Here is a 25,205-nt window from a genome sequence, read left to right on the forward strand (position 1 = left end):
GAGGGTCGCAGAATAGCCCGGAGCCACGCCGGCCCAGAGACGGAACTACGATCTGGAAGGACCCAGGCGTTACTGAGGCAAGAATGTACATACAACAGGGTAATGCCTGCTCCAAATCACCACCGGAGTCTCGTCATGGTCTTTTTCACACATCACTCACATATGGCGGAGACGAATAGACTATATATGAGGTCCTGTGAACCGTATCTGACACGGGAAATGCTGCCTTGTCCCAGTGTGGCGCCATTCAATTCCTTCCCCGACCTCTCAATCAAACTTTCTACAGACTGGAAGCTTTGAACTTGCACACCGCCCAAACCCCCTCTCGTCTTCAGTCTCGAGATGGCCGCGGCCGAGGGCTACTACTCTTCCCATCGATCCCCCGTCGAGGTCCACACTTGAATCAAGGGGTAAGGAGTGCCTGATCCCAAATGGGGAACAAAGCTGGCGGGTAAGGGCAAGGGAGGGAGAGAAAGGGGCAAAGAGGCAGATGGATTTACGCCAAGGAGACCCGAAGCTGCCAGGCGTTGTACCCCAAGGTCAAATCACGCGAAATCCACCCGAAGGATGTCAAGAACGAGTCTTAATACAATAAGGTGCTGTTGCATTAAAACTGAGTAGCGATCAATCACACAATCGTAATACATAAAGGCACAGACACGGGCCTGGAACCGAACCAACGCCTTGTACGCCGTACAGCAAAAGTCCCATAAGGAGCGGCTGCCTCCAGAGATCCACGCATGCTTTGCTATGGGTCCTAGGCCACGGCGATAGCATTGGGACCACAGGATAGCCGCATGCTGGCCGTCGGCGGCTTGAAGTCCTCCCTCTCATCCTCATCGGTCCAGCCCCGAGAGGGTCCCCAGCAGATCCTCTTCCCGCGCGTAACAGTGACGTCGAAAAGTCCCCTCATCATGGCACCAGTCTTCTTAACGCTGGTCCAGGCATCGAAATGGACGCGGTCGAGCCTCGGTAGTTTGTCGAGGACGCCGCCTAGAAGTTTGCAGGAGAAGTCTTCGTAGAAGCCATCGGCCCTGCGGAATCCGTTAAAAACGCCATCGCTCGGATCGCATTCAACGAAGACTGTGAGTTTCTGGACCTTCTTGCAGTCAGCCAGACCCAGAGCGGGGTTGACGACCCAGCCCCGCGGAGGCTTACTCCAGCCAGGGCCCAGGCGCAACTCGAGGGAGGTGATGAGGCCCCTCTGCTTAGGAGTTAGACGGGCCAGGAGCGGCTTCTTGGTCTTGAAGAAACGGCCCGGGGACGTGGGGAACACGCGAAAGGCGCGGGTGCTGTAGAAGGTGTCCGAGGCTTCGCTGTAGATGGCTCGACAAACACGGAGGATTGCCAGCTTCTTATGAATGCGCTTGTAGTTATCCTGGTCGAGGTCAACTACTTCGCCAGCCTCTGCGAAATGGTAGCGATAGATCTTAACCCGAAGCTCCGATGGCAGATTCATGAATCGGAATGGTTTGGGGGTCCTCGCTTTCCCAGTCTTTGGGTGTTTGGTCCCGGCAGGCAAATCCTGGAGGGTCAATGCGCTGATGGGAATCTGAGCGACGTCGTCGACATCGTCCTCTGGATCCCATTCTGCCTCAGAGGCATAAGTGGAAGGGTAGGCCGAACTAAGGGGGGTCGAAAAGCCCGAATGGGGAGTCGAAAGGCCTGAATGGATCGGGGTCGGGAGGGCAGACGCGCCACTGGCACGAGACGTCTTGCTGGTCGTTCGGCGGGCCATTGTGTGCCAATTGTTTGACCAACTTGATAGTTCCTAGGTATGCCTGGAGAAGGGCCCAAGTTAGAAAGATGGGACATGATCGAAGAGCAGTTTACACACGTGTCGCGTGATCCGGATCTGGCACGAACCTCGAGTACTCCTCCCAAATACAGAAAACCTAAATCTACTGCAACCCGCGGCTCAAGTTGGAATACTACTCTAATGAGTGTTTGTAGGGATTAATAGCGAATGGCGGATCACGAATTGAATGGACGACAGGCTCGGATTGACGAGAAGACAGAACTCTGAGGGTGGTCCCATCGTGAGTGCTGGCAGCTTCAACGACAGGAACCACCCTTAGAATGCAGCACTTGCAACGGCCATGTTGGAGGTTTGGGCAGAGATTGGTGAGCAGTACATGTGAGATAATCGAAATGCTTTAAAGAATGCCCAAAGTCGAGAAGGGTGGAGAGTATTGAAGGGTGAAGAAGACGAGGATGGAGTGGGGGGAGGGGAGTTGGAATTGAGGGGAAAGGAAAGGCCGGCGGCGGAGTGCCATCCTGTCAGTCAGTCATCAGCAGGAGGGGCACGTGAGCCTAAACAGCCTGAGTTGCGGATCCACCCCCCTGCATGATTCCGGGCCAATGACGAAATGTTTGGAACCATCCAGCAGCGTTGGTCCGTGCACCGCGGACGAGGAACTGGAAAATTGGAGCATCCGAGCTTTTGCTATCAAATTTTGGTGACGAAAGTCAGGCAAGGAATTCTTCTCGTGTCGAGTGAGTGGGCTCTGTCGCATCTGGGGAAACCAAGGAAACCTCCGACAAGCTCACCAAGAAAGATCGAGCCAAGTCCTCCGATTGGGACTTATTTACTAGCATCATGCTGCTCCGAGCCGTTGCACGCTCGGCGCAAAGTGCGCGGGCTGTTTCTCTCACAAGATCAGCTGCACTATCCCGAAGGACCTTGCCGGCGACATGGAGTCGAGGCATGGCTAGTGACGACAAGTCACGATCATCCCGTTTTGCAAGACCACAGAATCCCACTCCCGAGAAGGCATCATCACATCCCTCGGCTGCGCCATCGTCTCCACAACAAGCTCCTGAGACTGGCACGGCCACGACGAAAGCTGGAGATAACGCTACCCCTGCCGAGACGCCTGATGATTCACCCGAGCAGCAACCAGACCTATCCAAGCTCCCAGATCTCACCCAGGGTATCCCCTCAACACTGGAATACGAGACCACCGGCGCGAGCAACCGATCCGCCTTGGCTGAGCTCGAGGGGGAGGAAGCATCGACATCGGGTGCCGGTGGCAGAGGGAAGGGGGAGTTGCCTGCTTCGGCATACATCTCTTCATCTGAGCGGAGGCGCCAAAGGCTCGCAAACTACATGTTTGCCACCATAGGGCTGTCTATTGTCGGTGGCACGGTTTACCTCGGGAGGGACTGGGACGAGGATGATCTGAAGAGACATCCCAACTCGCCCAATGGCTGGGGGCTGGGCCTCTGGTGGAACCGAGTCTCGACCCGACTCGGCGAGACTATGAGCTACTATCAGGAACCTGCCTTTGAGAAGCTGCTCCCCGATCCCGACCCTAGCTTCGAGAGACCGTACACGCTGTGTATCAGTTTAGAGGATATGCTTGTGCACAACGAATGGTCTCGCGAGCACGGCTGGCGTGTGGCGAAGCGACCCGGTGTCGACTACTTCCTGCGCTACCTCAGTCAGTATTACGAGCTGGTCCTCTTTACGACAGTTCCTTTTGCCATCGGAGAGCCGCTGGTGCGCAAGCTCGATCCCTTCCGCTTCATCATGTGGCCACTCTATCGTGAGGCCACCAAGTACAAGGACGGCGAGATCATCAAGGTAGGGACCGTTCTACGCCGTGGCATGATTGTCCAATTTCCCGCTAACCTCGCCGTTCACAGGATCTCTCCTACCTGAACCGTGACCTCTCCAAGGTCATCATTATTGACAGCAACGCGAAGCACGTTCGCGACCACCCCGAGAACGCCATCGTACTACCCCCGTGGAAGGGCGAATCCCAGGATAAGGAACTCGTAGGCCTTATTCCCTTCCTCGAGTACATCTACACGATGCAGTACGGCGACGTACGCAAGGTCATCAAGTCCTTCGACGGCAAGCACATCCCCACCGAGTTCGCCCGCAGGGAAGCCATCGCGCGGGCCGAGTTCAACAAGCAGCTCGAGGCACAGCGGGGCAAGGGTCCGGCCAAGGGCACCGGCGGCGGCCTTGGCATGCTTGGCAGCCTGCTCGGGTTGAAGCCCAGCAACATGAGCCTGATGGTGGCTCCCGAGGGCGAGGAGAACCCCACCGAGGCCTTTGCCAAGGGCAAGATGCTGCAGGACCTCGCGCGGGAACGGGGCCAGCGAAACTACGAGCTTCTGGAGAAGGAGATCCGCGAGAACGGGGAGAAGTGGCTGAAGGAGGAGGCCGAGATGCAGGAGAAGGCGCAGAAGGAGGCCATGAAGAGCATGCAGTCCTCTTTCACCGGCTGGTTCGGCCTGCGGCAACCAGAGAAGGGCGACGAAGCCAACCCGCCGCCAGCCGAGAAGAAGGACTGATCGCTCCATTTGCCCAGCCTTTCGGTATGTATCAATACTTGTTGACCCCTTTTTCCCCTTTCTTCTTCATCTCTAGAAATGGCCGGCACAGTCTTGGGCTGCGGTGTCTCATGTCTTTGAAATCTCCTCTTCGGTCGTGGAATTCCTTGCATCTGGGGGCATACGGGACGGTCATCGGGCTGTATAAAAAAGCTTCTATACATAATGTCTCAGATTGGCGGATACTCCTAGGGGCCATGTAGAATAGACGGTTGGGGTTGGAATCGCACCATGTCTTTTTTGTTGCCGTACGCGGTCTCCTCTGGCTCCGTGCTCCTTCCTGTGATATTAAGGCTTCGAGGATGGCTCTACCCGTGGCTTCACACGGCCAACTCGCGAGCACAGTTGAGGCTGGATACTTCTGACTCGATGCAATGCCAGGACCAGGCCCGGCCCGGGGACAAGGTTCTGCCTCACCATCGCCAGCGTTTTCTCGCCAATGGCCTTCACAGTTAAAACTCGTGTGCCTCTCGTTAGCGTTCCACACAGGAAACATCGCCCGGGACCAGGGCGGCTGGCTGTGACATCGCTCGGGCGGCGGGATATATCGCCTAGATAGTCTCGGTTCCTGTTGCCGTCGGCCTCTTCCGCTGTGATCCAATCGCGGAGTACAGCGGGAGAGAGCCTCGTCCTCGTCTCGATTATCCCTTCCGGGTTGATAGTAGTGTCGCGTACCTCCTGTGCCACGACGACACCTTGCCGAGAACCAGCTGCGCCGCCGAATAAAACCAAGGAGCAGGGGCCGAGAAGCGACAGTTGCAGCCAGATAGTACGGAGGAGGATCCATCTATATAAACTCGGCGACTCACATTCCATTGCTGCTCACTGACCGATCCACAGACAAGGCAAGGCAAGGCAAGACAAGACAAGACACCCCCATTCCAACACTCCCAAGTAAACATCTCCAAAAACCCACCCCAACCGACACACCCCGATACTCCTCCACACAACACCACCGTCTCACCATCAACAATGCACCTCCTCCGTGTCGCCCTCGCCGTCGCGTTAGCCGCGCTCGCCATGGCGGCACCGACCCATCGTGAAAGGAAGCCCGCCATCGCCTCGCGGGGCACTCTACCCCCCGGTTGCCCGGACTACTGCGACTGCTCCAAGTACAAGGACGATCCGGAGGGGTAAGTTATCGCGCCGGACATTTGCATTCTGCTTTCGCCTTTCCCTGTTGCGCATCCTGGAGACGAGCAGAGAGAGAGAGAAAGAGGTGGAGTTGGTTGGTTGACTTTGGCTTGTTGCGTTTAGGCTCTTCCAGTGTTCTACGAATCCGACGTGCGAGTACCTCGATTGCCATTGAACGCGCAGGGGTTTGGATCGGGGCAGATAGAATGGTGGTTTGGATGCTCGCGAAGGATGGAGGGAGTTAGATGGATCTGGGACGGGGCTTGGGGTTTGGGATTTTGGGATTTGGGATTTGGGATTTGGCTGAGCGACATACACATACAACTTCTATTCTTGTCTAGTAATATTTCAGGTTCTTGGGTTTGAAATTCCAGAGCTCTTCGGTGTAATTCAGCGGTAACCTACAGCCGTTCACCTCTGCCGACCTGCTCCTACTTGTTGAATGTTGGTTTCCAAGCTTATATATACTGTCAGTGTTGATGAAACAGGGAAGGAAATAATCTAGTAGACCAACATGACCACAACGGGGTATTCACACAAATATTAGGACACAGCAGGCACCCGAGCCTTCTTCTCCTCTCCATTCATCACCACCTTCGTCCCCTTGTTCAAACCTTGGTCCCTGGCAGCCTTCAGGTCTACCAACACGCGCTTCTCGACGTCGACTCCCACGGCAGAGAGCACGGCAATGACCCCGTAGGCCAGCGCGGCAACAACGACGACGAGGTCGAGGATGTGCACAATCCACCACAAGTGCTGCGTGCCGAGCAGGCACGTCGCGTACTCGAACCTCCACTGCCACGTCTCGCGGTCGAACCAGACGCTGAGCAGGCCCGCGTTCCCGCCAAAGTCGCCCATCATGCTCCGCACCGTGATCTCCCTGATGCCCGGGTGCCCCTCTCTGCCGACGATGCCTCCGTCGCCGGCGGCGGCGCGCCACGCCCGCGCCTCCCACGCCCGCTCGCTCGACGACTGGTTGACGAAGTGCCACGTGTCGCACCCCTCGTGGTCGTGCCCGTTGAGGATCACGCCGGGCCGGCCCCGGCCGCCCGCCGGCGCGCCCGGGTTGCCGCTCATGCCGTAGATGCCCTCGAGGAAGCCGCGGCTGGCATCGGCGCTGAGCTGGTTCTGCTCGCGCAGCGTGCCGTCGTGGTCGTGGAAGGCGAAGTGCGGCTCGTCGGCGCACACGCCCGCCGGCTTGTGCAGCGGGACGTGCGTCAGCACGACGGTGAAGTGGCCCGTGTACTCGACCGCCGACGCCGTGTTGATGATGGCGTTGACGAACCGGTACGTCGCGTCCTGGAGCTCGCTCGAGAGAGCCGGCGTGTCGAGGTTCATGTCGTTGAGGACCACGACGCGCAGCTCGGGCGTCAGCCGGTGCGAGTCCGCGTCCGCGCCTGTCGTCCCCGCTGCTGTCGTCGCGGTCGACGCGTTGTCGTTGTCGCCGGCGGCGGCGACAAGGGGAAGCTCAAACCGCAGCTCGTAGTTCGCCTTGCCAAAGGCCCGCTCGAACCGCCCGAGCCGCTCCTCGTTGATGTCACCCGCGTACCCGATGTCATGGTTCCCGGCCACATTGACGATGCGCCTCTCCCACGCCGCCGCCTCGTCGTCGTCGTCGCCGCCGCCGAGGAGGCCGGCCAGGTCGTAGTCGTCGGCCGGGGCGCGCGCGACGTCGTCGGGCACGCGCTCGCCGCCGCGGAAGACGCGCGCCCAGAAGCGCTCGCTCCGGCGGTCGAACTCGGCGTCGTCGAGCCACTGGCTGCCGACCAGGTCGCCGAGGACCGAGACGTGGGTCGGGCGCGCCCACCAGCGCACCGTGCGGTAGATGTGGGCGAGGTAGAAGTCGTTGCCGAACAGGTCGATGCGCTTGCGGATCGACTCGAGCGTGTTGGGGATGTCCTCGAGGTAGAAATCGACGCTGTCGTGCAGGCTCTGGCGCACCCGCTCGCGCAGGCTCCGGTGGTCGGATTGGAAGGTCAGGTGCGAGAAAAGGGTCCAGAGGTGTGGGAACGACTGGCCGCGCGCGTTGGGGATGGAGGTGTCGCCCTCGAGTTGGGGATCGCCGAGGGCAAGGAGACGGAATGGCGCAAGCGGCCTGTTCCCGTTGCTCTTGGCATTGTCATGGCCGCCGCGCAAGGGAGCGGGTACCGCAAAGGGCGAATGCAATGCCGCCGTCTCGAGGAAGGCGCCCAGACCTGTGTCGACCCCGTCGGCGAGCGGAAGGGGGAAAGCGCACGTCTGGAAGATGGGATAGAGGTAGAGGTAGACGGTGAGCGCTACCGACAGCGGAGCCAGGATTCGCAGGCCATTGCGAAGAATCGCGACGGGGGAAATTTGGGTCATGTAGATGGCCGCATGAGGCGAGATCGCTCTCCTCCTGTAACCTATGCCTTGTGGAAGAATCGCTGCTCGTCGGAGGGGGAGAATTGTTGTTGATGGCAGATAAAATTTCCCGAAGGCGGCAGCACGGACAGGGGTTCGCCACGCTACATCGGACCCCTTAAAGCCCCCTGAAACTGCGACTTTCGGATATTTATCGCTTTGTCATTCTTCCTCTGCACACATAATTTCTATGCAACGCCGAAGAATATATTTTCACCTACCCGGGTGTTTTTGTGTCGGAAATCTAGAGGTTCTAATTCTGAACCACCAAGCATGCTTCGACGGAAAAGGGCGTCATAGTAGCCCCATTTATTTAACATATTCGGCTTCTGCGGAGTTGATCTTGATGCAATACCTCTATCGGTTTTATCTTGATATACTTCCATCTATTGGATAGTTGATGGGTCAACCATGGCCCCTGTTCAACTGCATACATCCCGTAGTGGTGTCTCTGGACTGCAGATAGAGAGGTGGGTAGGTAGGCATGATACTCGCAGCAACGGTCCTTTACCCTATGGGTGACCTGACAACCTCCAAAAGAAGACTCTAGCCCTATTAACAGGGGAAGGGTCTCTTCCAAACTTCCATCCCTGGCTCGTCGCTGAGCATGATGAGGTTGTGTTGAGCAGCTGGGCCAGAACCAGCCGGCTGTAGCCTGCATGGGAGTATTAAGGTCGTAGGATGTGAGCCTGTGGTTTCGTGGCCCGCACTTCCCAGAAGCCCTTGGTGTCGAAACCAAGATATCGTAGCAACAGGAAAGAGGAACCACTCCAAAGGAACACTCATCCCTATGCCCCATCATAGTCGTCCTCCAACTGAGGCCACTCCACCTCGAACTTCACGTTCTCATCCGTCTCGTCCGCATCTTGCAAGGCGAAAGCCACCACACAGCTCTCCTTCAGCCCCTTTTCCACAGGGGTGTCCTTCTCCAAGATCCCAAGGTTCCGCCAGCCCTGCGAGGGGTCACTCTGGTTTTTCATAAGCGCATAGGAGATGCGGACGCTCTCGTTGGAGTCGGGGATCGGTGTGGTCTTTGGCGGCACCTTTGAGGTAGTCAAGCCATCTGGGTATCGCTCCCGAATAGTGTCTAGGAGCTCCTCGGTGATCTTGGAGAATGGGGCAAGGGGGTCGATGATCATGAAGATGGTGTGGATGCCATGCTTGAGACGGATGGTGATGTCCACATCGTCGGGCTGCCCTCGGGCGTTTCTTGCCTGGAGAAAGCCAATGTTAGGAAGTATACCTAGTCAAGTCTCGAAATATGAAGGGTTGGGCAAGGGTATAGGATGTCTGATGAGCTGCTTGTCAAATCCGACGCGTCTTGGCCAACGCGTCTTGCATGAGTTTGGATGGGGGCGGGCTAAGGATTGGGAAGGCAGGTTGTACCATTTTGTTTTGCAACTTTGTTTCCGGTAAGAGAATGACTCGCTAGGCTGCGCTGCTGTGCAGTATTGTCAAGCTTAGTTCACTTGTTGCTGGTATTGTGCGCCGAGGAGTTGGCAGGAAATCCCGATGTTCGAAGTGGGATGGACAAGGTGGGGCAGAGGATCTGAGATTCACAGGGTGGGTGGCCGCTGCCTGGGAGCTTGGGCCACTCTCAAGGGGAGGAAAACTTGCACCCCTAAATTGACATCTCCAGCTGGAGCAGTTTCACGCAAGCAGCAAGCAGTTTCCAGTATTGCCATTGCCAATTGCCCAACGTTGGTTTGCCCAAAATGACAACCGAACCATCGATTAAAGAATCCTCTCGCCCAAGTCAAGCCCAAATCGATGAATTGCGCCGGAACTCGCGCCTCGCGATCCCGGCTCCTCTGCGGATTCCCCTAGCCTCGACCCTGTCATTCGTGATCGGGCTGGGCCTAGGGACGACCCAGGGCAGCAAGATGACTGGTCTTCGATTCCGCGCCGAGCACGCCCACAAGCTTCCCACCACGACAACTGGCTGGTTCCTCTACCACAAGAGCAAGAACTACCATGTGGCATTTGGCGGCCTGCGAGAAGGTCTGCGGATGGGAACCAAGATCTGCTTCTGGACTACAACAATGTTCAGTATCGAGCACATGTTCGATACTTACCGGGGCCAAACGGATCTCGTCAATACCGTCCTCGCCTGCGTCTCTGTAGCCGGCGGCTTCAGCCTATGGAGTGCGTAGACATGGTCGCTATCAACATATCCTTACCTCGAGCTGCGTAACTAACCTTTGTTCTCCCTAGATCGGTTCTCCCTGCCAATGGCGGCCCGAACTACGAAGACTGCGCTGGTCGTGGGACTTGTTTATGGGGGCCTACAAGATCTAGCGGGCGCTGCCAGGGGCCGGCCTATCGGATATGTCGAATTCGTCAAGCGACGGTTGGGAGGCCAGAAAGACGAAGGGACGGAATCTGCATGAAAGGGGGTTATGCTCCTCCCAACTCACCGCAACACCCCCCCCCCCCTCAATTTCCCAACTGCTGCTCCATCAACCTAGGCTTCATGGGCCCCCTCTTCTTGGAAAGGGACAGCTGAGCCGAGAGCGTGAGGTGCCAGGTGCGGATCAGGATCGCCCTTTTTCGAAGGTTCTCCGACTGCGGATGGTGGTTGAGAGCAGGGTCCAGACATTCGCGCACGCCACCTGCCTTCTCACCGAGGGACATCGACGAGATCGGCCAGGCACAATGTGCATTGCGAAGTTTCCTTGGCGTCTGGTCCTCCCATTACGTCAGCGCCGACTTGAGCCGCATTAGGTCATGCTATCAGATGTCAGGCCCGTTAAGCCGCCATGGAGCTCCAATGGCAGCAGGATACCCCCACGAATCCTTATGCCCTCGTCCCACTGCAAGCCGAGCAGATAGGGGAATTGCCGGCCGCTTGATCGATGCCCCCACATTCTTCCGCAAATCCCTTTATCTGCGCTGGCGGCTGAGTTTGATAACGGAGGTCAAGCTGCCAATCTGGGCTGTGGTGAGCGGCTAACGCCGGCTGTCACAACCCCACGTGATTCACTGCTGGAGCAGCCTCGAACTTGACGGGAACCTGAGAAGGTTGATGTGATTGTGGGCAGCTGCGACCCTCGGAGGCGCCCATTGAAGTCCATCTCAAGAGTGAATCCTGGCTAGTAGGTACTTGTACCTAAGGTAGATTCGCTCTCCATTACAATACAATATCCTGCCCTCCCACCTTCATCTGCCCTCCTCCATCCGTCGACATCGTAACCTGGTGATAATCGTCATAGATACTGACAACCATGCCTCTGGCATGCAGAATACCCGCCACCGGGCGAGTCTTCTATAGGACCATTGGAATACGACCAACTGCAGCTGGGACGCTCCTGCCTCATTTCTCACCCGAGGGATTTGCTCCCCAACCTCGGCCGGGACAGATCCAGACCAACCATGTACATCTCAGGATGGCATCAACCGGATCAAGACGGGGCATTCACGCGTCCTCGGGGAAGTCATCGCCACCCGATAGCCTCAGCATTGGTTCTCTACCCGACGCCTTGTCAGCATCCGCGGAGCTGCCGCCATCAGATATGAAACGGCCAGGCCCATTGGCCATGCTGCCTCTGACCACCATCATCCGCTCACTTGTTACCACAACAATCTCATCCTCGCCGCTATTACTACCTCCCTCACTGGCCATAATGACAGTATTGGCCCACACCACAAATCCATTCCTCAATCCGGACCGAAACCCCGCGCTCAAGTTCATCCTCAAGAAAACCTTCTACGCCCAGTTCTGTGCTGGCGAGCAGGCCGCCGAGGTCCACCACACCATTGACTCGCTCAAGAATATTGGCTTTAGCGGCGTCATCCTCGGTTATGCGAAGGAAGTCGTCCTCTCCGAGGACCAAACCAAGAACCTGGCATCGTGCGGTCAAGGAGCTGCCGCGGAAGAGTGTATCCGGGCCGAGATAAGCTCTTGGGCCAGGGGCACTATGGAGACAGTTCTTCTGGTTGCCCCAGGGGACTTTGTTGCTCTGAAATTCACTGGTGCCGGCCGCCAGGCACTCTTCGACCTCGCTCATCGCCATCCGCCCACGGAAGCACTCGCCGATGCCATAGACAGCGTCTGCCGCCTCGCCGCTGCTCGAGGTGTCCGTCTCCTGTTCGACGCGGAACAGCAGGCCGTCCAGGCCGGCATCGATGACTGGACGCTCGAATACATGCGCAAGTACAACACGGGCGGCAAGGCTGTCGTCTACGGCACCTACCAGGCCTATCTCAAGGCGACTCCCACCACGCTGGCACACCATCTCGCCGCCGCGCTCGAAGAGGGCTTCGCACTTGGCGTGAAGCTCGTCCGCGGCGCCTACCTTGGATCGGACCCACGACACGTCATCCACGACACCAAGGCCGACACGGATGCCGCCTACGACGGTATCACCGAGGCGCTGCTGAGGCGACGATGGGTGTGGCCATTCGCGGAGCCCACCAACAACGCCGGTGCCGTGGTCCTGTTCCCGGACGTCAGCCTGGTCCTGGCGTCGCACAATCGTACGTCGGTCCGCAAGGCGTGCGACATCCTCCGCGGCGGCCGCTGCGAGCCCGGCACCGAGGTCTCGTTTGCGCAGCTGCAGGGCATGGCGGACGAGGTAAGCTGCGAGCTGGTTTCCGGGTCCAAGGCGCCTGCCGACGTCGCTGCCGGCGACGGTGCCGAGGCTGCTCTCAGGCGGGACCAGGACCTCAAGGCCTACAAGTATCTCGTGTGGGGATCGACCGGGGAGTGCATGAAGTATCTACTGCGCCGGGCGCATGAGAACCGCGAGGCTGTGCAGAGGACCAGGAGCGGGAGAGATGCGATGCGTGTGGAGCTTTGGAGACGCGTGAAGAGCGTTTTCGGTATAGGCGCCTGAAAAGAGGTTGTCGAGGGAGGTGGAGCTGAGGACGGAGGAATGATACCATTGGCGAGCCCTGGTTATAGAGAGGTCTGATGATTTGAATAGACTCTAGACAGGGAGAGGGCGGCATGACTGACGACAAGATATACCTAATGAAGCCGGAGGCTACTAGCACCATGACGAGACACCAGAACTGCAACTGCATTTCCCTATAATAATTCTATGCCAAGTAAATCGCCCCCTCTCCAGGTTCCATGCCCTTCATAAACGCCAAACAATATGCCAAAACGCCACATTAAACTCCCTCCCTCCCCCCTGAGAAACTAGACATCACAACCCCCTCAATGCCATCGCCCCCAAGACAAGCGCCTCCGCCTCCCGCACCCGCCTGTCGTCGTCTTCGTCGTTATCGTTGCCCCCACCGGGCCGACCCTCCAGCGCCGGCGCCCCGTTCAGGCGGTAGTACTTGCGCACGCGCGCCCAGTCGGTGCAGGGGCGGATCTCGGCGTCGGAAAGCGGGACCGGGCGGCCGGCTACGTGCGTGGATAGGTGGGCGGCGACTGTGGAGGCGTCCCCGGGGGCGGGCGATGAGGAGGAGGAGGAGGAGCACACTTTTATGGCGATGAGGTTGCGGGTTGTGGGGGTTATGCCGTAGCGGCGGTAGGCTTCGGCGATCTGGATGGATGGAGGGGGGTTGGTTAGTTGAGACGAAGGGATGGTGGGGGGGAGAGGTGGTGGGGTGCGGGTCGCGTACGTTGTTTGAGGCGCTCAGCGAGCAGACGATTTCGGAGTGGACGTTTGGGGTCTTGAGGGTGCCGTCGAGGAGGACGGTTAGGGCCTTGTAGGTGGCGGCGAGGACGTGGGAGCGGGAGATGATCTGTCTCGGGCCGGGCATTGGGACCAGGGTCAGCGGGCGTGGGGATATTCGGGGAGATAGGTGTGCGGGCAGGGGCAGACTCACGGAGGATGCGTCGATGAAGGCGTACTCGAAATCGCTGTTTCGCGCGAGCAGCTGCGACTGCAGGAAGTCGGCATTGGTCACATCCCTGAAGAAGGCGGCGTAAACCGTGTGCGTCGCGGGCACGTGCTCGAGGTGGATGGTCTCGATGGCCATTGTGTCTCGTTTCCTTTGCCTGCTGGGAGGGGGAAGGCTGAGAGTGAGTCAGGAAGCAAAATCGATTTTGCTTCCGTTTTTTCTGCGATGCTGCAACGAGGGGTAGCTCCAGTGTCTGTCCGGTTTCGTGGCGGGGTGATTGATTGAAGATTGGAATGTGGGGCCGTCCCGCAGCACCCCCCTTGGAGACCGTTGGGCATGCTGCATTGTGTGGTTATTGGTACGGATTAGTGAAGCTGCATTCCACCTGCCTACTCCGCAGGATAGGTAATAGAGTCGACGTCAGCTAGACCATTCTATCATGCTGGGCAATATCGAGATCAGATGAGGAGATTCGAGGTCAAGCACACAGAAACAAATCGGCTGCTGGAAGCTTAAAGACAATGACAAACAATGAACAGTCTGCCACCGTCTGGCATCACGCAAATTCATCGAGGCAAGGACCACCGTTTCCCATCTCCCGTTTCCCTTTCAGCAAGCGCCCCTGGTGATCGAATGGCCGAGAGGGAGATCCTCAGATTAAATGCTTGCTTCAGACGCATATCTTTTTAACCAAGGGGAAGCTTGACCAACCGCCTGCCAGATGATGATGTGCGTCCATGCTTCCCAGCACGGCATTGCCATGACTCCCTCCTATAGGGTTACGGAACTCCAGGTCACCTATCTTACCCACTGTGATATCACTCCGTATCATTCTACACAGACAATGGGGGGAAACGATGGACGTGTCATTCTGGCGTGTTGCTACCACTTCACAGCTGGCAAGTGATAAAAAGACAATGATGACCCAACTAACAATAAGGTTTGGTTGGGGAGATGGTGGATGGGCAAGGGTGCCAAATAACATGAGCAGGGGGCTGCAAGTACTGGCTACAATGTGCCCGGGCCTCTGTTACTTGCCAGCCTCAAATATGCTCGAGTCCTGGCACTGGTACCTAACTAACAACTCCATTGGAAGAAGAGAACAATTATTTTCCCGACTGCAGGGTATCTGTACATACTTACTACCGGGGTAGGTACCTAGGTATGTACGATTGGTTATTTTAAGGATGCCCAGATATTCAACGTTCACGAGGACATTTCCCAACTTCTGTCTGCCCCCTTTCCATTCGCTACTGTGTTCGTACGGTTTACACGCATGGATATTTACCGATGCGAGTATCCTCCCAAGTTGCATTGACAAGCCCGAATGGCTGTCGCCAAGCACCACTAATTTCCAGGCGGCCCTTCCATGACGGGGCCACCCCAAGTTCTAACGGCAAACCCCGTGATCCCGACTGACCTCCCTCGAGCTGCCACCGCATCACATCACATTTTCCAGCGACCGCGTCGCCAACACGACTTGACACTCCAAAGGCCGCCGGCGTCAGCCCGGCACAGACAGCAATAAGAGCATCGGCCATATTACTGTCACAATGCCTCCCGGTCGACCTCCCAAGCGCCTCAGCGATGCTGAGGAGAGCTTGTCCGAGGGCACTTCGGCTCTCCAAAAAGTCAAGCTGCCTCGGCTTGAGCGTGGGCCCGAGGACTTCTCCAGCGTCGTCAAGAGCAAACTTTCAACGTACACACGGACGGGCCAAGCATGCGACCGATGCAAGGTGCGTATTGTTTCCCTATCGGTCTTTTACTGCCCTGTGTCCACGATGCTGACCCATTCCACCTTTTTCCAGGTTCGAAAGATCCGATGCGATGCGCTACCCGAAGGCTGCTCCCACTGCATAAGCCAGAGCCTCGAATGCTATGTCACTGATCGAGTCACGGGCCACACCCAGCGCCGGGGCTATATGCAACAGCTAGAGCGCGAGAAGAGCGACATGCTGACGCACATCCGCGACCTGGAGAAGTTGCTGGATACAAATGGGATCGAGGTGCGCCCGTGGCAGTGGTCTCCATTCGGTACAGCATACGGCCCCGGCGTCACATACGACAGCCTTGGAAACCCGGTTCAAGACCCGACATGCAAAGACCAGTGGACGCAGATGGGATCCGTCTGGTTCAAGGACGGCCAGAGGAAGAAGACCCAGAAAGACCCGAGCCACAGCTCGAGATATTTGCTGCTAGAAAACCGCCCAACCAAGAGCTACCTTGGCGTCACATCAGATAATGCACCTCTGAGCTCCATCAAGGGAACGACCCTGTCCGTCCTGGGCACGACCATCGACATCATGTCCTTCGACGCGCCGGACATGGACGAACCTCCGCCCGGCACTCCGATCGGCTCTCCGCTGTACAATAAGTCTGTCATGGCCTTCCTGCAATCCACACTAAACGTCAACCCTCCTCCCGAAAACGTCGAGCTCCCTTCACGACAAGATGCCTTCACCTACTCGGAATGGTACTTCCTAATGGTGCATCCCTTCGTACCGATACTACACAAACCAACATTCTTGAACCTCGTGAGCAGCTACCTCCCCTCGCAGTCAACTAACGGGCTGACCAGCTCGCTCCCCACTACGGTTCAAAGCTAACTGATACTCCAGTTAACCCAAATCTATGCTGATCCCCCCGGAAAGCCGACCATCCCCGAGATGGTCATGGTTCACATGGTCTTCGCGACCATCTACTTCCAGTACGGGATCCGAAATCGAGAAGAACCCGAGAAGCAGACCCAGTTAAACGATCTGTCGAACAAACATTATCATTGGTGTCTGAGCAAGTTCTTTGATATCGTCACATCTCAGACAGTGTCGGCTGTGCAGGCTCTGACCATGATCGCCGTCCACACTCGGAGTTTCCCCAAGCCTGGCTGTTCTTCTATGGTCGCCAACCACGCTCTCACCAAAGCTATCGAACTCAATCTACACCGGGCCGTCCAGATTCCCGGCGGAGGAACGAACATAGACAACGAGGTCCGCAAGAGAGTCTGGTGGAGTGCGCTTGGCCTGGTTGTGACCCTCAATGGCCGTCTTGGCAGACCAATGCCCATCACGTTAGAGGAGTTCGACGTCGAGTTCCCCTTGGTAATCCCAGACGAGTATCTCTCCGAGGAGGGCGTCATCGACTCGTCCAAGATCGGTCAGAGCAGTACCATGGTCGGTATGGTGGGCTTCAGGGTCGTCCCCCTCTACCTGGAGTTGTATTCGAACATCTACAGCGTCCGGCGCGATCCGAGGAAGTACGTCAAGGTCGTCCGCAGGCTTGAGGAAGGCATACGGTCGGTCCAGGACAACTTGCCGGACGAGTTGAAGATCGAAAAGTGTAAACAGGGGAGTCAGGTGTTTGCGCTATACACGCAGGCCTTCTGTCTGGAATTCTGGCTCTGCCTGAGACACCCGTCCGTCTGCATCACGGATGATCCCAAGTTCTGTGCAGAGAACACAAGAGTCTGTGAGGAGACCGCCAGGAAGCTGCTCAAGGTGGTGGGCGAGCTACTCAGAGTCAAATCTCTCGACACGACGTGGTACCAATTATCGGTCTATATTGCCGCGATATTCACGACCTTGGCAGCACATTGGGAAAGGAGATACGAGACGACACCATATGAAATTGCCACGCTGAGGGAGGAGATGAGGACGTGGATGAGCATCGTGTACGAGATTGGTCGTCTCCTCGGTAGGCTACTTTTCCCCTTTCCCCTTTTGCCATTGCCGCGATATATGCATGCTCATACTAACAACTTGTCAGGTACCGGTGCTCGGCTAAGTAACGAGGTCAGCGCCGTCATTGACCGGACTATTGCCTGGATCGAGCAGGACATGGTCCGCAAGGATAGTAACACGCCCAACCAACATGCAGCGCCGTACATGCGGCAGCAACCCCAATCCCCATTCCAACAAACCAGCCACATAAAATCCCAGCCCAACGATGCTGTTTTAGCTAACGGCAACGGCAACGGTACATCCAACGAACAGCGAAACAGCAACGACAACAGCAACAGCGCGTACTACGACTCCAGGCTGACGGCACCGACCGCTGCGGCAGCCTACCCGTCCTCCCTCTCATACGCCGACCAATCCACTCCCGCCGGCCACGGACAGAGCAGTAGCGGGCTCGCAGGGCCTGGCTCGTACGACCATGCCGACAGCGCATCGTACCTCTACGCGGCCTCGGCGGCAGCGGTCGACCAGACCGCCGCGGTCACGGCAGCGCAGAACCCGTCGATATCGTTCGCCTCCGAGGTGTCCCAGGCGACGGCGGGGGTCTCATCCAGCGGCCAGGCCGGCTCCGGCAACTGGAGGACGCAGCAGCAGCAGCAGCCCCAGGTGGCGGCGGCGGCTGCGGCGCTCATGGGACAACAGCAGCAGCAGCAGCAGCAGCCGGGCAACAACCCGTGGCACGACTGGACGGCCGCCATCGCGGACAGCCAGACGGATCGGTACAGCGCCAACGCGCTGCTCAACCTCGGTGCCGGGCGGGCCGGCGACGTGGGCGGCATCGGCGGGGCGGTGAATATGGGCGACGGCTCGGATATGAGCATGGGCGGCGTGGGGGTTGGTATTCCCGGTGCTTCGGTGCCTCAGACTGGCCAGTGGCCGTTGCTGTTGTTCAATGATGGACCGCCGGCGGCGAGTGGTCCTTGAGTGTGCGATTGGTGTTGCCGTTCTCGGTGCCTCCTCGCTTGCCAGGTTGAGGCGTGGACTCGGGTACCTGCCAATGGTACGGCATCGGGGACTGCAGTGGCTGGCATGGGCTTAAGTCTGCCTGGCGGTGGAAGATTATGGGGCGTCGATTTATTGTTTGTTTACATTGTACTTCTACGTTCTTCGCTTCTGGAAGTTTCAAGGACAGGGGCCTCTTCGAAACGACGCGGCGCCGGTCATATCAAAGGGAGGATCGTCAAAAAGAGGTGGGGGAGGGGGGCGCAGAGGGAGTCGAGGAAACCGGGAAACTTATTTTGGGGGCTTCTACTTTCCATCTCTCGCTACCCCTTTTTCAAGCCGGAGGTGGTGGGTACCCTGGGAAGGCCCTTTGCATAACAGTTGGCGTTTTTGCGGTGATTTACGGGGGGCGATACTTGTAGGTTTATAGGTAGCATTCTTCGACACCTGGCATATATTTAATGGGGAGCTGCGACTTGAAGCTTGTCGACTCTACTTGGAGCTGCCTTTGAACCTGGAGGTTGTGTTGTTGGAGTGATGTCAGGGTTGAGCAGTCGATGAAGTTAATCCAGGTTAGACTTGTCGGTGTCGAAACGTCTGCGTCATCAAATGCTGCTGTCGGTCGCCGAGTCGATCGGAAATCCCGACTGACAACGGCCGACATTAGGGCCACCCATGAAGGAAGAGGGGGAAATAACACAAAAAAAGTAAAGAAAAAGGAGGTGGCGACCAGCTAGCCTGAAACCCCCCGACGACAACCGAGAGGCAAATAATCTTCAGTGCAGAGAAACGTGTCATCGGACAATAGGAGTTGAGTGTTATTTCGGAGTGTACCACGGCAAATAAAATGACCACACCATCTCTGATCCGTGATTGGTGGCGGCGAGCCCAACTGTGCGCAGTACCGAGTGGAGAATGGGGGTTTGGGTTGGCGCCGGATATGTTCCGGCAAGTCCGGACTGCCGGGTAGTAACCGGTATCTCCCCGGAACCGGGGAGATACGCGGGTCTCATCTCTAACATGTGGACATCGAGGTTGATAGTGGCAGACTTTATTATCTTAGTTAAACTGGTTGAGAGCATAGAGCTCTGGTATGCTAGAGTGCCTTGCTTCCTCAAATAATGCGTATATACCCGACTGTTGGTGTCAAAGAGAAAGAGCCAAGCCACAAACACCAGGTCTCCTCTGATCCAGCATCGTCAGCCGCCGCCATGCCCTCAGCAACCATTGTCCCTGTGGCCCCTGTGGTCGAAGCTGATAGCAAACTGACCATAACTGGCATCACACCGACACCAGAGCGGCTAACAAATGGACAATCCAAAGGGCGTCAACTGGATGCGAAGCTACTGGGTCTAAATCCCAATCTGATCACGTCATACCCGACACACTCGCTTGACTTCCTCAAGAAGCTCAGGGATCAAGGCGACAAGCAGAATGGTTTACGGCAGCAGACGCGTCCCATACCCCAGGCAAAGCTGCGAATGGATATTGTGGTCGTCGGCGCAGGACTTGGCGGTCTCGCAGCGGCCATTGCTCTAGCTCTGAGAGGCCACTCCGTCACGGTGCTAGAGCAAGCACCTGCTCTCGAAGAGGTACGTGACAAATGCCCCACCATGGTACGAAAGAGGAAGACTCAGAAAACTTACTCGGCATTGCATCAAGGTCGGCGCCGGCATACAAATCCCTTCCAACACCAGCCGTCTGCTCTGGCGGTGGGGCGTCTTCGAGCACTTGGATGAACTCGCGGTGAAGCCCAACTGCATCAACTTCCGTCGCTGGGAGAACGGCGCGGTCATCGGACATACGAAGCTCGAGCCTGATTTCCAGCAGAACTATGGTGCGCCTTACTATGTCGCCCACCGTGCTCACCTCCACCGGGCACTTTCGGAGCGGGCGGCTAGCCTAGGAGTCGCGGTGCGGCTCAACAGCCGCGTAACCAAATATAATGCCGAGAGCGCCTCAGTGACGTTGTCTGATGGAACGGTGGTTAGGGGCGACCTCGTGGTTGCTGCTGATGGTATGTTTTGTTTTGGACAATCAAGACTGGCATAGTTGCTCGAAGAGTAGTGACCAAATTAACGTTTATCCCATACAGGAATCAAGTCGCTTGCACGAGATACTTTGCACCCCAACACGGCGGCTCAGCCGTCGTTCACCGGTTTTGCAGCCTACCGCGCCACTGTCGATGTGGAGAAGATGAAGGCCGACCCGTCTCTGCTCTGGCTCCTGGAGAAGCCATCTCTCAATGTCTGGTAGGTTTATCTGAAAGGACATAAATCTGCCATATGATATTTGGGTAAGATGAGATACTGACATGCGTGGTAGGATCGGGGAGAACAGGCACGTCATGACCTACACCATGGCAGGGGGGAAGTCATTCAACATGGTTCTGTCGCATATTGACCATTCCGACCCGGCAACGTGGAAATCAGAGGGCGTCTTGGAGGACATCAAGCGAGAATTTTCCGGATGGGACAGCCAGTAAGCACCAATGCCTCTCAGCAACTGTTCCACCGTTCGCTTAGCTCACATTGTCCCAGGTTGATGAGCATCATCTCCCTCATCGACGCCTCCCTGAAATGGCCGCTCCGCAGCGGCCCGTGTCTCGACAACTGGGTCGACCGGTCGTCCCGCCTCGTGATCCTGGGCGACGCCGCACACGCCATGGTGCCGTACATGTCCCAAGGCGCGGCCATGGCGATGGAGGACAGCGGCGCCCTCGCGTACGTGCTGTCGCAGATCTCGTCGCTCGGGGAGCTCCCTTTCGCCCTCCGCACCTTCCAGGACGAGCGCATCAGGCGCAGCGGGGAGATGCGCGAGGCGAGCTTGGTCAATGGCCTGATCTGGCACTTCCCGGACGGGCCCGAGCAGGTGGCCCGGGATGAGGCGATGCGGGCTGAGGTCGACGGTGTGCCCTTTGTGAGGAGCGCAAACCAATGGAGTGACCCTGTGACGCAGTCTTGGACATATGGATATGATGCCGAGGAGGCGATGGGACGGCGGTGGGATGAAGAGATCAGCAAGCTTATCGTACAGCGTTGTCAAGAGTAAGGGTCATTTAGAGGCCTTGTGGTCTGTGAGTAATGCGTCTTGTTGGCTATGTATATTGCTAGCGGTGGCTTGTCCTTGCAAACTTTGGTCATAACTTGAATAAATATTCCCGTTTCGCACGTCATATGCCCAAAATCCCGTGAGACATATTGGAAAGGAGAGCAGGTCCTGCCACTATTAATATGTAGGAAAAGTAAACCCACCAACCCACCAACCGAGATGTAGCCCATTATTAGTTGGTTGATTAGTGAGAAGAAAAGCAAGAGCACCGGGCAAAGAGGGTGAAGAGGATTCTGGATTTGAAGAGGTCGGAGAGGATAAACTGGGGGGAAGAATGGAGCAAGAGGCTAAGTCTGGATATGGGAAAAAGAAAAGGGCATAATATGTATAACCCTGAGACTCCAGGATTTCTTACCCTGCCCAGGCCCCTTTCCATCTTGTGAGATCATTCGATTGAACTATCTGGGGGAGAGGAACCGCAGTGTTGATAGATGTACTAGCTTGATACTTCATTCATGACAGTTCATCGTTGCACTCGATATAGTATCATTCATGTACCTGCATATGTCTAGAACTATTAAAAACCACGGGGGAAAACCGATCCATGCACTACCGCCCCCACTGATACACAATCTCGCTATGCGTCAGGAGGAACCCACTCGTTGTCTCGAAGGTGCCCATGTACATGAAGCGGCATGTTTAGAAAATCAAGATCGGTCAGATCCATAAATTCGCTCATATCCATGACCCCCGGCGTTGTTTGGCTTTGGGCTAAGACACTTAGCAATTCTGTTGTTGCCTGCCCATCGCCAGGACCGCTATGGCGTGTCTTATCCTGGGGTTCACCTGCGCCAGCGAATTGGGGTGATGTACTATAAACTGTGTATCTATAGTGTTAGCTTCAGACGCAAATCAACAGCAGATATATCGAAGGGGCAAGACAGGGGGGTGAAACATCCTTACACAATGAATCTAATCTGGAGGCAAGGGCCGAAATGTACTTGGCACACTTCTCCGTCATGCGATTTCCCCTGTCAAGCAGCAGCAGAGACTCAATGGCCTGCTGAAGCTGCGCTCGTTGAACTTGAATGTCGCCCTCGGGGAATGGCATGCTCCGAGATTCTGCGTCATGGCGGATCAGGAGGCCAGAATAGATCACAAGGGCGGCGTTAAAGGCTAGTGCATTCGAGATTAGTTCGCGTTCCTAATTATCGGTGAGCCACGAGATGTCAGGAACATACTGTAGTAGAGAGAGAACCACCAGGCGCCGAGGTGTCGCTGTGAGTCCCCAGAGCGAATGATATGAGCCATCAGCTCGACGATGTGAACTGCCGACTGGATACATGTGCGCAGGCTGTTTGACCCGACTTGCCGCAAGCTGCTGGTATGCACGGGCTGAGACGCGTGATCGCCCACCGCTTCCAGGAACCTGTGCAGGACAGGGCGGTGGGCGAGCACGCGCAAGTTCAGGTATCTCAACGTCAGGATCACCCGAAAGCGTGATATTTCGGGATTCTCCTGGCCGCTCTGGACGGCCATGTCTGCAGGCTGGACCAGGGTGACGGATGGGGGTAAGGACATCTGCCACTGCAAGAATTTCTGTTCAATGCGAAGGAGGTGAGAGGCAATGTCGAAGACGTTCTGTGGCGAGTCGCAGCCTAGGTTACCACCGTAGAGACTGTCCAGGACGGTCCACATTATTTTGTAAAGGTCGCTGTGAGACCCATGAGCTGTTGAACTCTGGGGCGGAGGACCGTGGATGGGACACTCACATTGTCGAGTTATAGAAGGCTAAGCTGTCATCGCCGGACACATCACCTCCTGGCACGTCGGTGTCAAAGTTCGCAGAACTGATGAAAGAGAGACAGCGAGGCATATCTAGCTTGACGTAACTTTCAGGGATTGCAGAAGGCCGTCCTAGAGTCATGCTCAACGACCTGGACACAAGAGTTAGAGAGCACTGAACGAAGAGTTTTTTTTGGGGGGGGGTGGGGGGGGAAGGGGGAAGGGGGCCAACATACCGGTCCAAAACCACGCAGCCATACCATGTACGGGTACGAATCTCGCGTTCCAGGGGTGGGTATTGGCTAAGAGCATCTCTCGAATGTAGACCCAGTTGATAGGCGGCTTTGACGGCCAGTCCGTGTACGTTCCACGTTTGGATTGACCTTTCAGTTCCTTGCAAGTATTGGCTCATCAGCAAGAGGAACTGGACTGCAAGTGTTTGTATGTTAGGATATAAGACATCAGTGTGTTAATACTGGGGGCGGAAAACTTTCCAATCTCAAGACTCGCCGCACATCTGATCTGCTTCTCGCAGAGGGCCAGGGCACGCAAGAAGAAGACCTCGGACTCGTCTGCCCGCTGCTGGCCCGTCAAGTGGCTGCTATCAGATGCGCTGGTTGCCATGGCAAGGACCATGTTCAGCAGCCCGAGCCATGATCGTCTGACCTTCCGGAAATCGGTTGTCGTGAGATCGTGGTAAGTCGCGAGGAACGTCTCTCGGTGGATGTAGGGGAAGAGCATGCCGGTATTAGAAAAGAACTCGTTAATGAGCCTCAGGGTCTCGTCGGCGGCGGGGAGGGAGAATATGGACTGGGGGTTGCCGTTATTCTTTGAGCCGCCCCGTGGCACTCGGAGCGGGGACGGCGGCCGCGATGCGTGAAGCATGTGGTTGTGCGAGACGGCAACGTCAGGCGATGCCAGCGAGAGTGCTTGGGTCCGCTTCAGCACCGTTGTCGTGGCTCGAACTATATGACGAGTAAATGCTATGTTTGACGACGGGCCTAAGCAGTGTTATTAATAATTGATAGCATTTGAGGATGCGTTTGGGCTTGGGGAGGGAGGTATGGGGACTGGGTCCAACGTACCGAAGTAGCCAGCGTCTTCCTCTTGTGAGAAGATGATGGACCCAATTCCATCCGTAGCATCTTGAAAGTCTGCGCCTGTGCGCGAGTCATCTTCTTCGACGAAACAGTCTGGTATCTCCCTCTCTGGTACCCGTTCAGGGTCTGGCCCCCGAGTCCCAAGCCGATCGTCGCGCTCAATCCGGTCTACCCTGCCGCCAAGTTTTCGCAGAAGCTGCTCAACAGTAGTCAACCGCTCTTCGACGGACAAAAGGTGCCTATTAGAGCTTGTAAGAACAAGCGTCATGGGGATTTAAGCACCATCGAACCCACCCTCTTGAAGCAACGCTGTTCAGCGGGCCCGACTGCGGTGGGTAGGTGCACTCAGAGCCATGATCTTTGCATGTGGTGCAAACGGGTCTGTATCCGTCGCACTAGATCAACAACGACATGAATGTCAGCAGCAACTCAGGATGGGCGCAAGACGGGCGAGCTGTCAGCTCTCCATAGGATGACGACACAGTCGAAAGACATTGATAGATCACCAGATAGATGATGTGGGACGGAGAGTGAAGAGTGGAGAGAGGCTCCCCAATCCACCAGAGTCCCGGCTGCATGAGCACGAATCGACCTACCCTCGACTTCCGGTACCTGCATGGAGTGCATGCCGTAGCGATCCTCCGCCTCTTTGCCTGCCGCGGTGTTCCGCCGTTCCCTCCGGCATTCCCTTCGGTGCTGGCGCTGATTGTCGTTGATGGTGCCGGGGCCGCCTCATGGTGCGGGGGGGTGTGATCCGGGCGGGTAGACATGCCTCGTCGGATGGATCCGGGAATTCGATGTTTCAACGACAGGCCTCGAATGTGTAATTCTGTGTCTTTCTTGCAATGGCGGATGACGCGGAACTTGTGCGGAGTAGACGGGATCGCGAACATTTGCTAGTTCATACTGGACAAGTGGCGGAACTGTGGAGGCCATT

General features: G+C 56.7%; 10 protein-coding genes across 10 annotated transcripts; 4 read left to right on the forward strand and 6 right to left on the reverse strand.

Moving 5' to 3' along the window:
* Positions 1-528: 528 nt before the first annotated feature.
* QBC33DRAFT_250409 (uncharacterized protein) lies at positions 529-1,799 on the reverse strand. The gene has a single exon (XM_060422995.1). It carries the CDS (start codon positions 1,736-1,738, stop codon positions 758-760), a length of 981 nt encoding a protein of 326 aa, XP_060279358.1. The 5' UTR covers positions 1,739-1,799; the 3' UTR covers positions 529-757.
* Positions 1,800-2,707: 908 nt separating this feature from the next.
* QBC33DRAFT_518945 (NLI interacting factor-like phosphatase) lies at positions 2,708-4,305 on the forward strand (the record flags this gene model as incomplete). Its single annotated transcript, XM_060426267.1, has 2 exons — positions 2,708-3,586; positions 3,649-4,305. 2 exons carry the CDS (start codon positions 2,708-2,710, stop codon positions 4,303-4,305), a joined length of 1,536 nt encoding a protein of 511 aa, XP_060279359.1.
* Positions 4,177-5,576, reverse strand: QBC33DRAFT_250620 (uncharacterized protein). Its single transcript, XM_060422997.1, has one exon. It carries the CDS (start codon positions 5,129-5,131, stop codon positions 4,337-4,339), a length of 795 nt encoding a protein of 264 aa, XP_060279360.1. The 5' UTR covers positions 5,132-5,576; the 3' UTR covers positions 4,177-4,336.
* Positions 5,577-5,782: 206 nt separating this feature from the next.
* On the reverse strand, positions 5,783-8,094 carry QBC33DRAFT_550512 (uncharacterized protein). The gene has a single exon (XM_060429090.1). It carries the CDS (start codon positions 7,819-7,821, stop codon positions 6,022-6,024), a length of 1,800 nt encoding a protein of 599 aa, XP_060279361.1. The 5' UTR covers positions 7,822-8,094; the 3' UTR covers positions 5,783-6,021.
* Positions 8,095-8,663: 569 nt separating this feature from the next.
* QBC33DRAFT_599037 (uncharacterized protein) lies at positions 8,664-9,443 on the reverse strand (the record flags this gene model as incomplete). The annotated part of the gene is made up of 2 exons (XM_060432014.1): positions 9,247-9,443; positions 8,664-9,074 (listed from the first exon to the last, which is right to left on the reverse strand). Coding segments are annotated over exons 1-2 (414 nt in total), but the record flags the coding sequence as incomplete, so codon positions are not given.
* Positions 9,385-12,695, forward strand: QBC33DRAFT_613923 (FAD-linked oxidoreductase-like protein; the record flags this gene model as incomplete). The annotated part of the gene is made up of 2 exons (XM_060432564.1): positions 9,385-10,005; positions 11,347-12,695. Exons 1-2 carry the CDS (start codon positions 9,576-9,578, stop codon positions 12,693-12,695), a joined length of 1,779 nt encoding a protein of 592 aa, XP_060279363.1. The 5' UTR covers positions 9,385-9,575.
* Positions 12,696-12,852: 157 nt separating this feature from the next.
* On the reverse strand, positions 12,853-14,060 carry QBC33DRAFT_250485 (CGI-121-domain-containing protein). The gene is made up of 3 exons (XM_060422996.1): positions 13,642-14,060; positions 13,435-13,557; positions 12,853-13,355 (listed from the first exon to the last, which is right to left on the reverse strand). The coding sequence occupies exons 1-3, from the start codon at positions 13,792-13,794 to the stop codon at positions 13,011-13,013; spliced, it is 621 nt and encodes a 206-aa protein (XP_060279364.1). The 5' UTR covers positions 13,795-14,060; the 3' UTR covers positions 12,853-13,010.
* Positions 14,061-15,209: 1,149 nt separating this feature from the next.
* Positions 15,210-18,314, forward strand: QBC33DRAFT_459925 (transcriptional activator protein acu-15; the record flags this gene model as incomplete). The annotated part of the gene is made up of 4 exons (XM_060424953.1): positions 15,210-15,392; positions 15,465-16,190; positions 16,275-17,996; positions 18,045-18,314. 4 exons carry the CDS (start codon positions 15,210-15,212, stop codon positions 18,312-18,314), a joined length of 2,901 nt encoding a protein of 966 aa, XP_060279365.1.
* A 1,229-nt stretch (positions 18,315-19,543) lies between these two features.
* QBC33DRAFT_459986 (uncharacterized protein) lies at positions 19,544-21,383 on the forward strand (the record flags this gene model as incomplete). The annotated part of the gene is made up of 5 exons (XM_060424956.1): positions 19,544-19,924; positions 19,995-20,349; positions 20,428-20,584; positions 20,658-20,813; positions 20,873-21,383. The coding sequence occupies 5 exons, from the start codon at positions 19,544-19,546 to the stop codon at positions 21,381-21,383; spliced, it is 1,560 nt and encodes a 519-aa protein (XP_060279366.1).
* Positions 21,384-21,914: 531 nt separating this feature from the next.
* Positions 21,915-25,159, reverse strand: QBC33DRAFT_550535 (fungal-specific transcription factor domain-containing protein). The gene is made up of 9 exons (XM_060429091.1): positions 24,865-25,159; positions 24,563-24,663; positions 24,254-24,507; positions 23,664-24,169; positions 23,405-23,598; positions 23,156-23,320; positions 22,625-23,097; positions 22,347-22,559; positions 21,915-22,262 (listed from the first exon to the last, which is right to left on the reverse strand). The coding sequence occupies exons 1-9, from the start codon at positions 25,036-25,038 to the stop codon at positions 22,021-22,023; spliced, it is 2,322 nt and encodes a 773-aa protein (XP_060279367.1). The 5' UTR covers positions 25,039-25,159; the 3' UTR covers positions 21,915-22,020.
* Positions 25,160-25,205: the final 46 nt, after the last annotated feature.

This window comes from Phialemonium atrogriseum (genome assembly GCF_030411735.1).
Source record: "Phialemonium atrogriseum strain 8032-3 unplaced genomic scaffold QBC33scaffold_34, whole genome shotgun sequence".
NCBI lineage: Eukaryota > Fungi > Ascomycota > Sordariomycetes > Cephalothecales > Cephalothecaceae > Phialemonium > Phialemonium atrogriseum.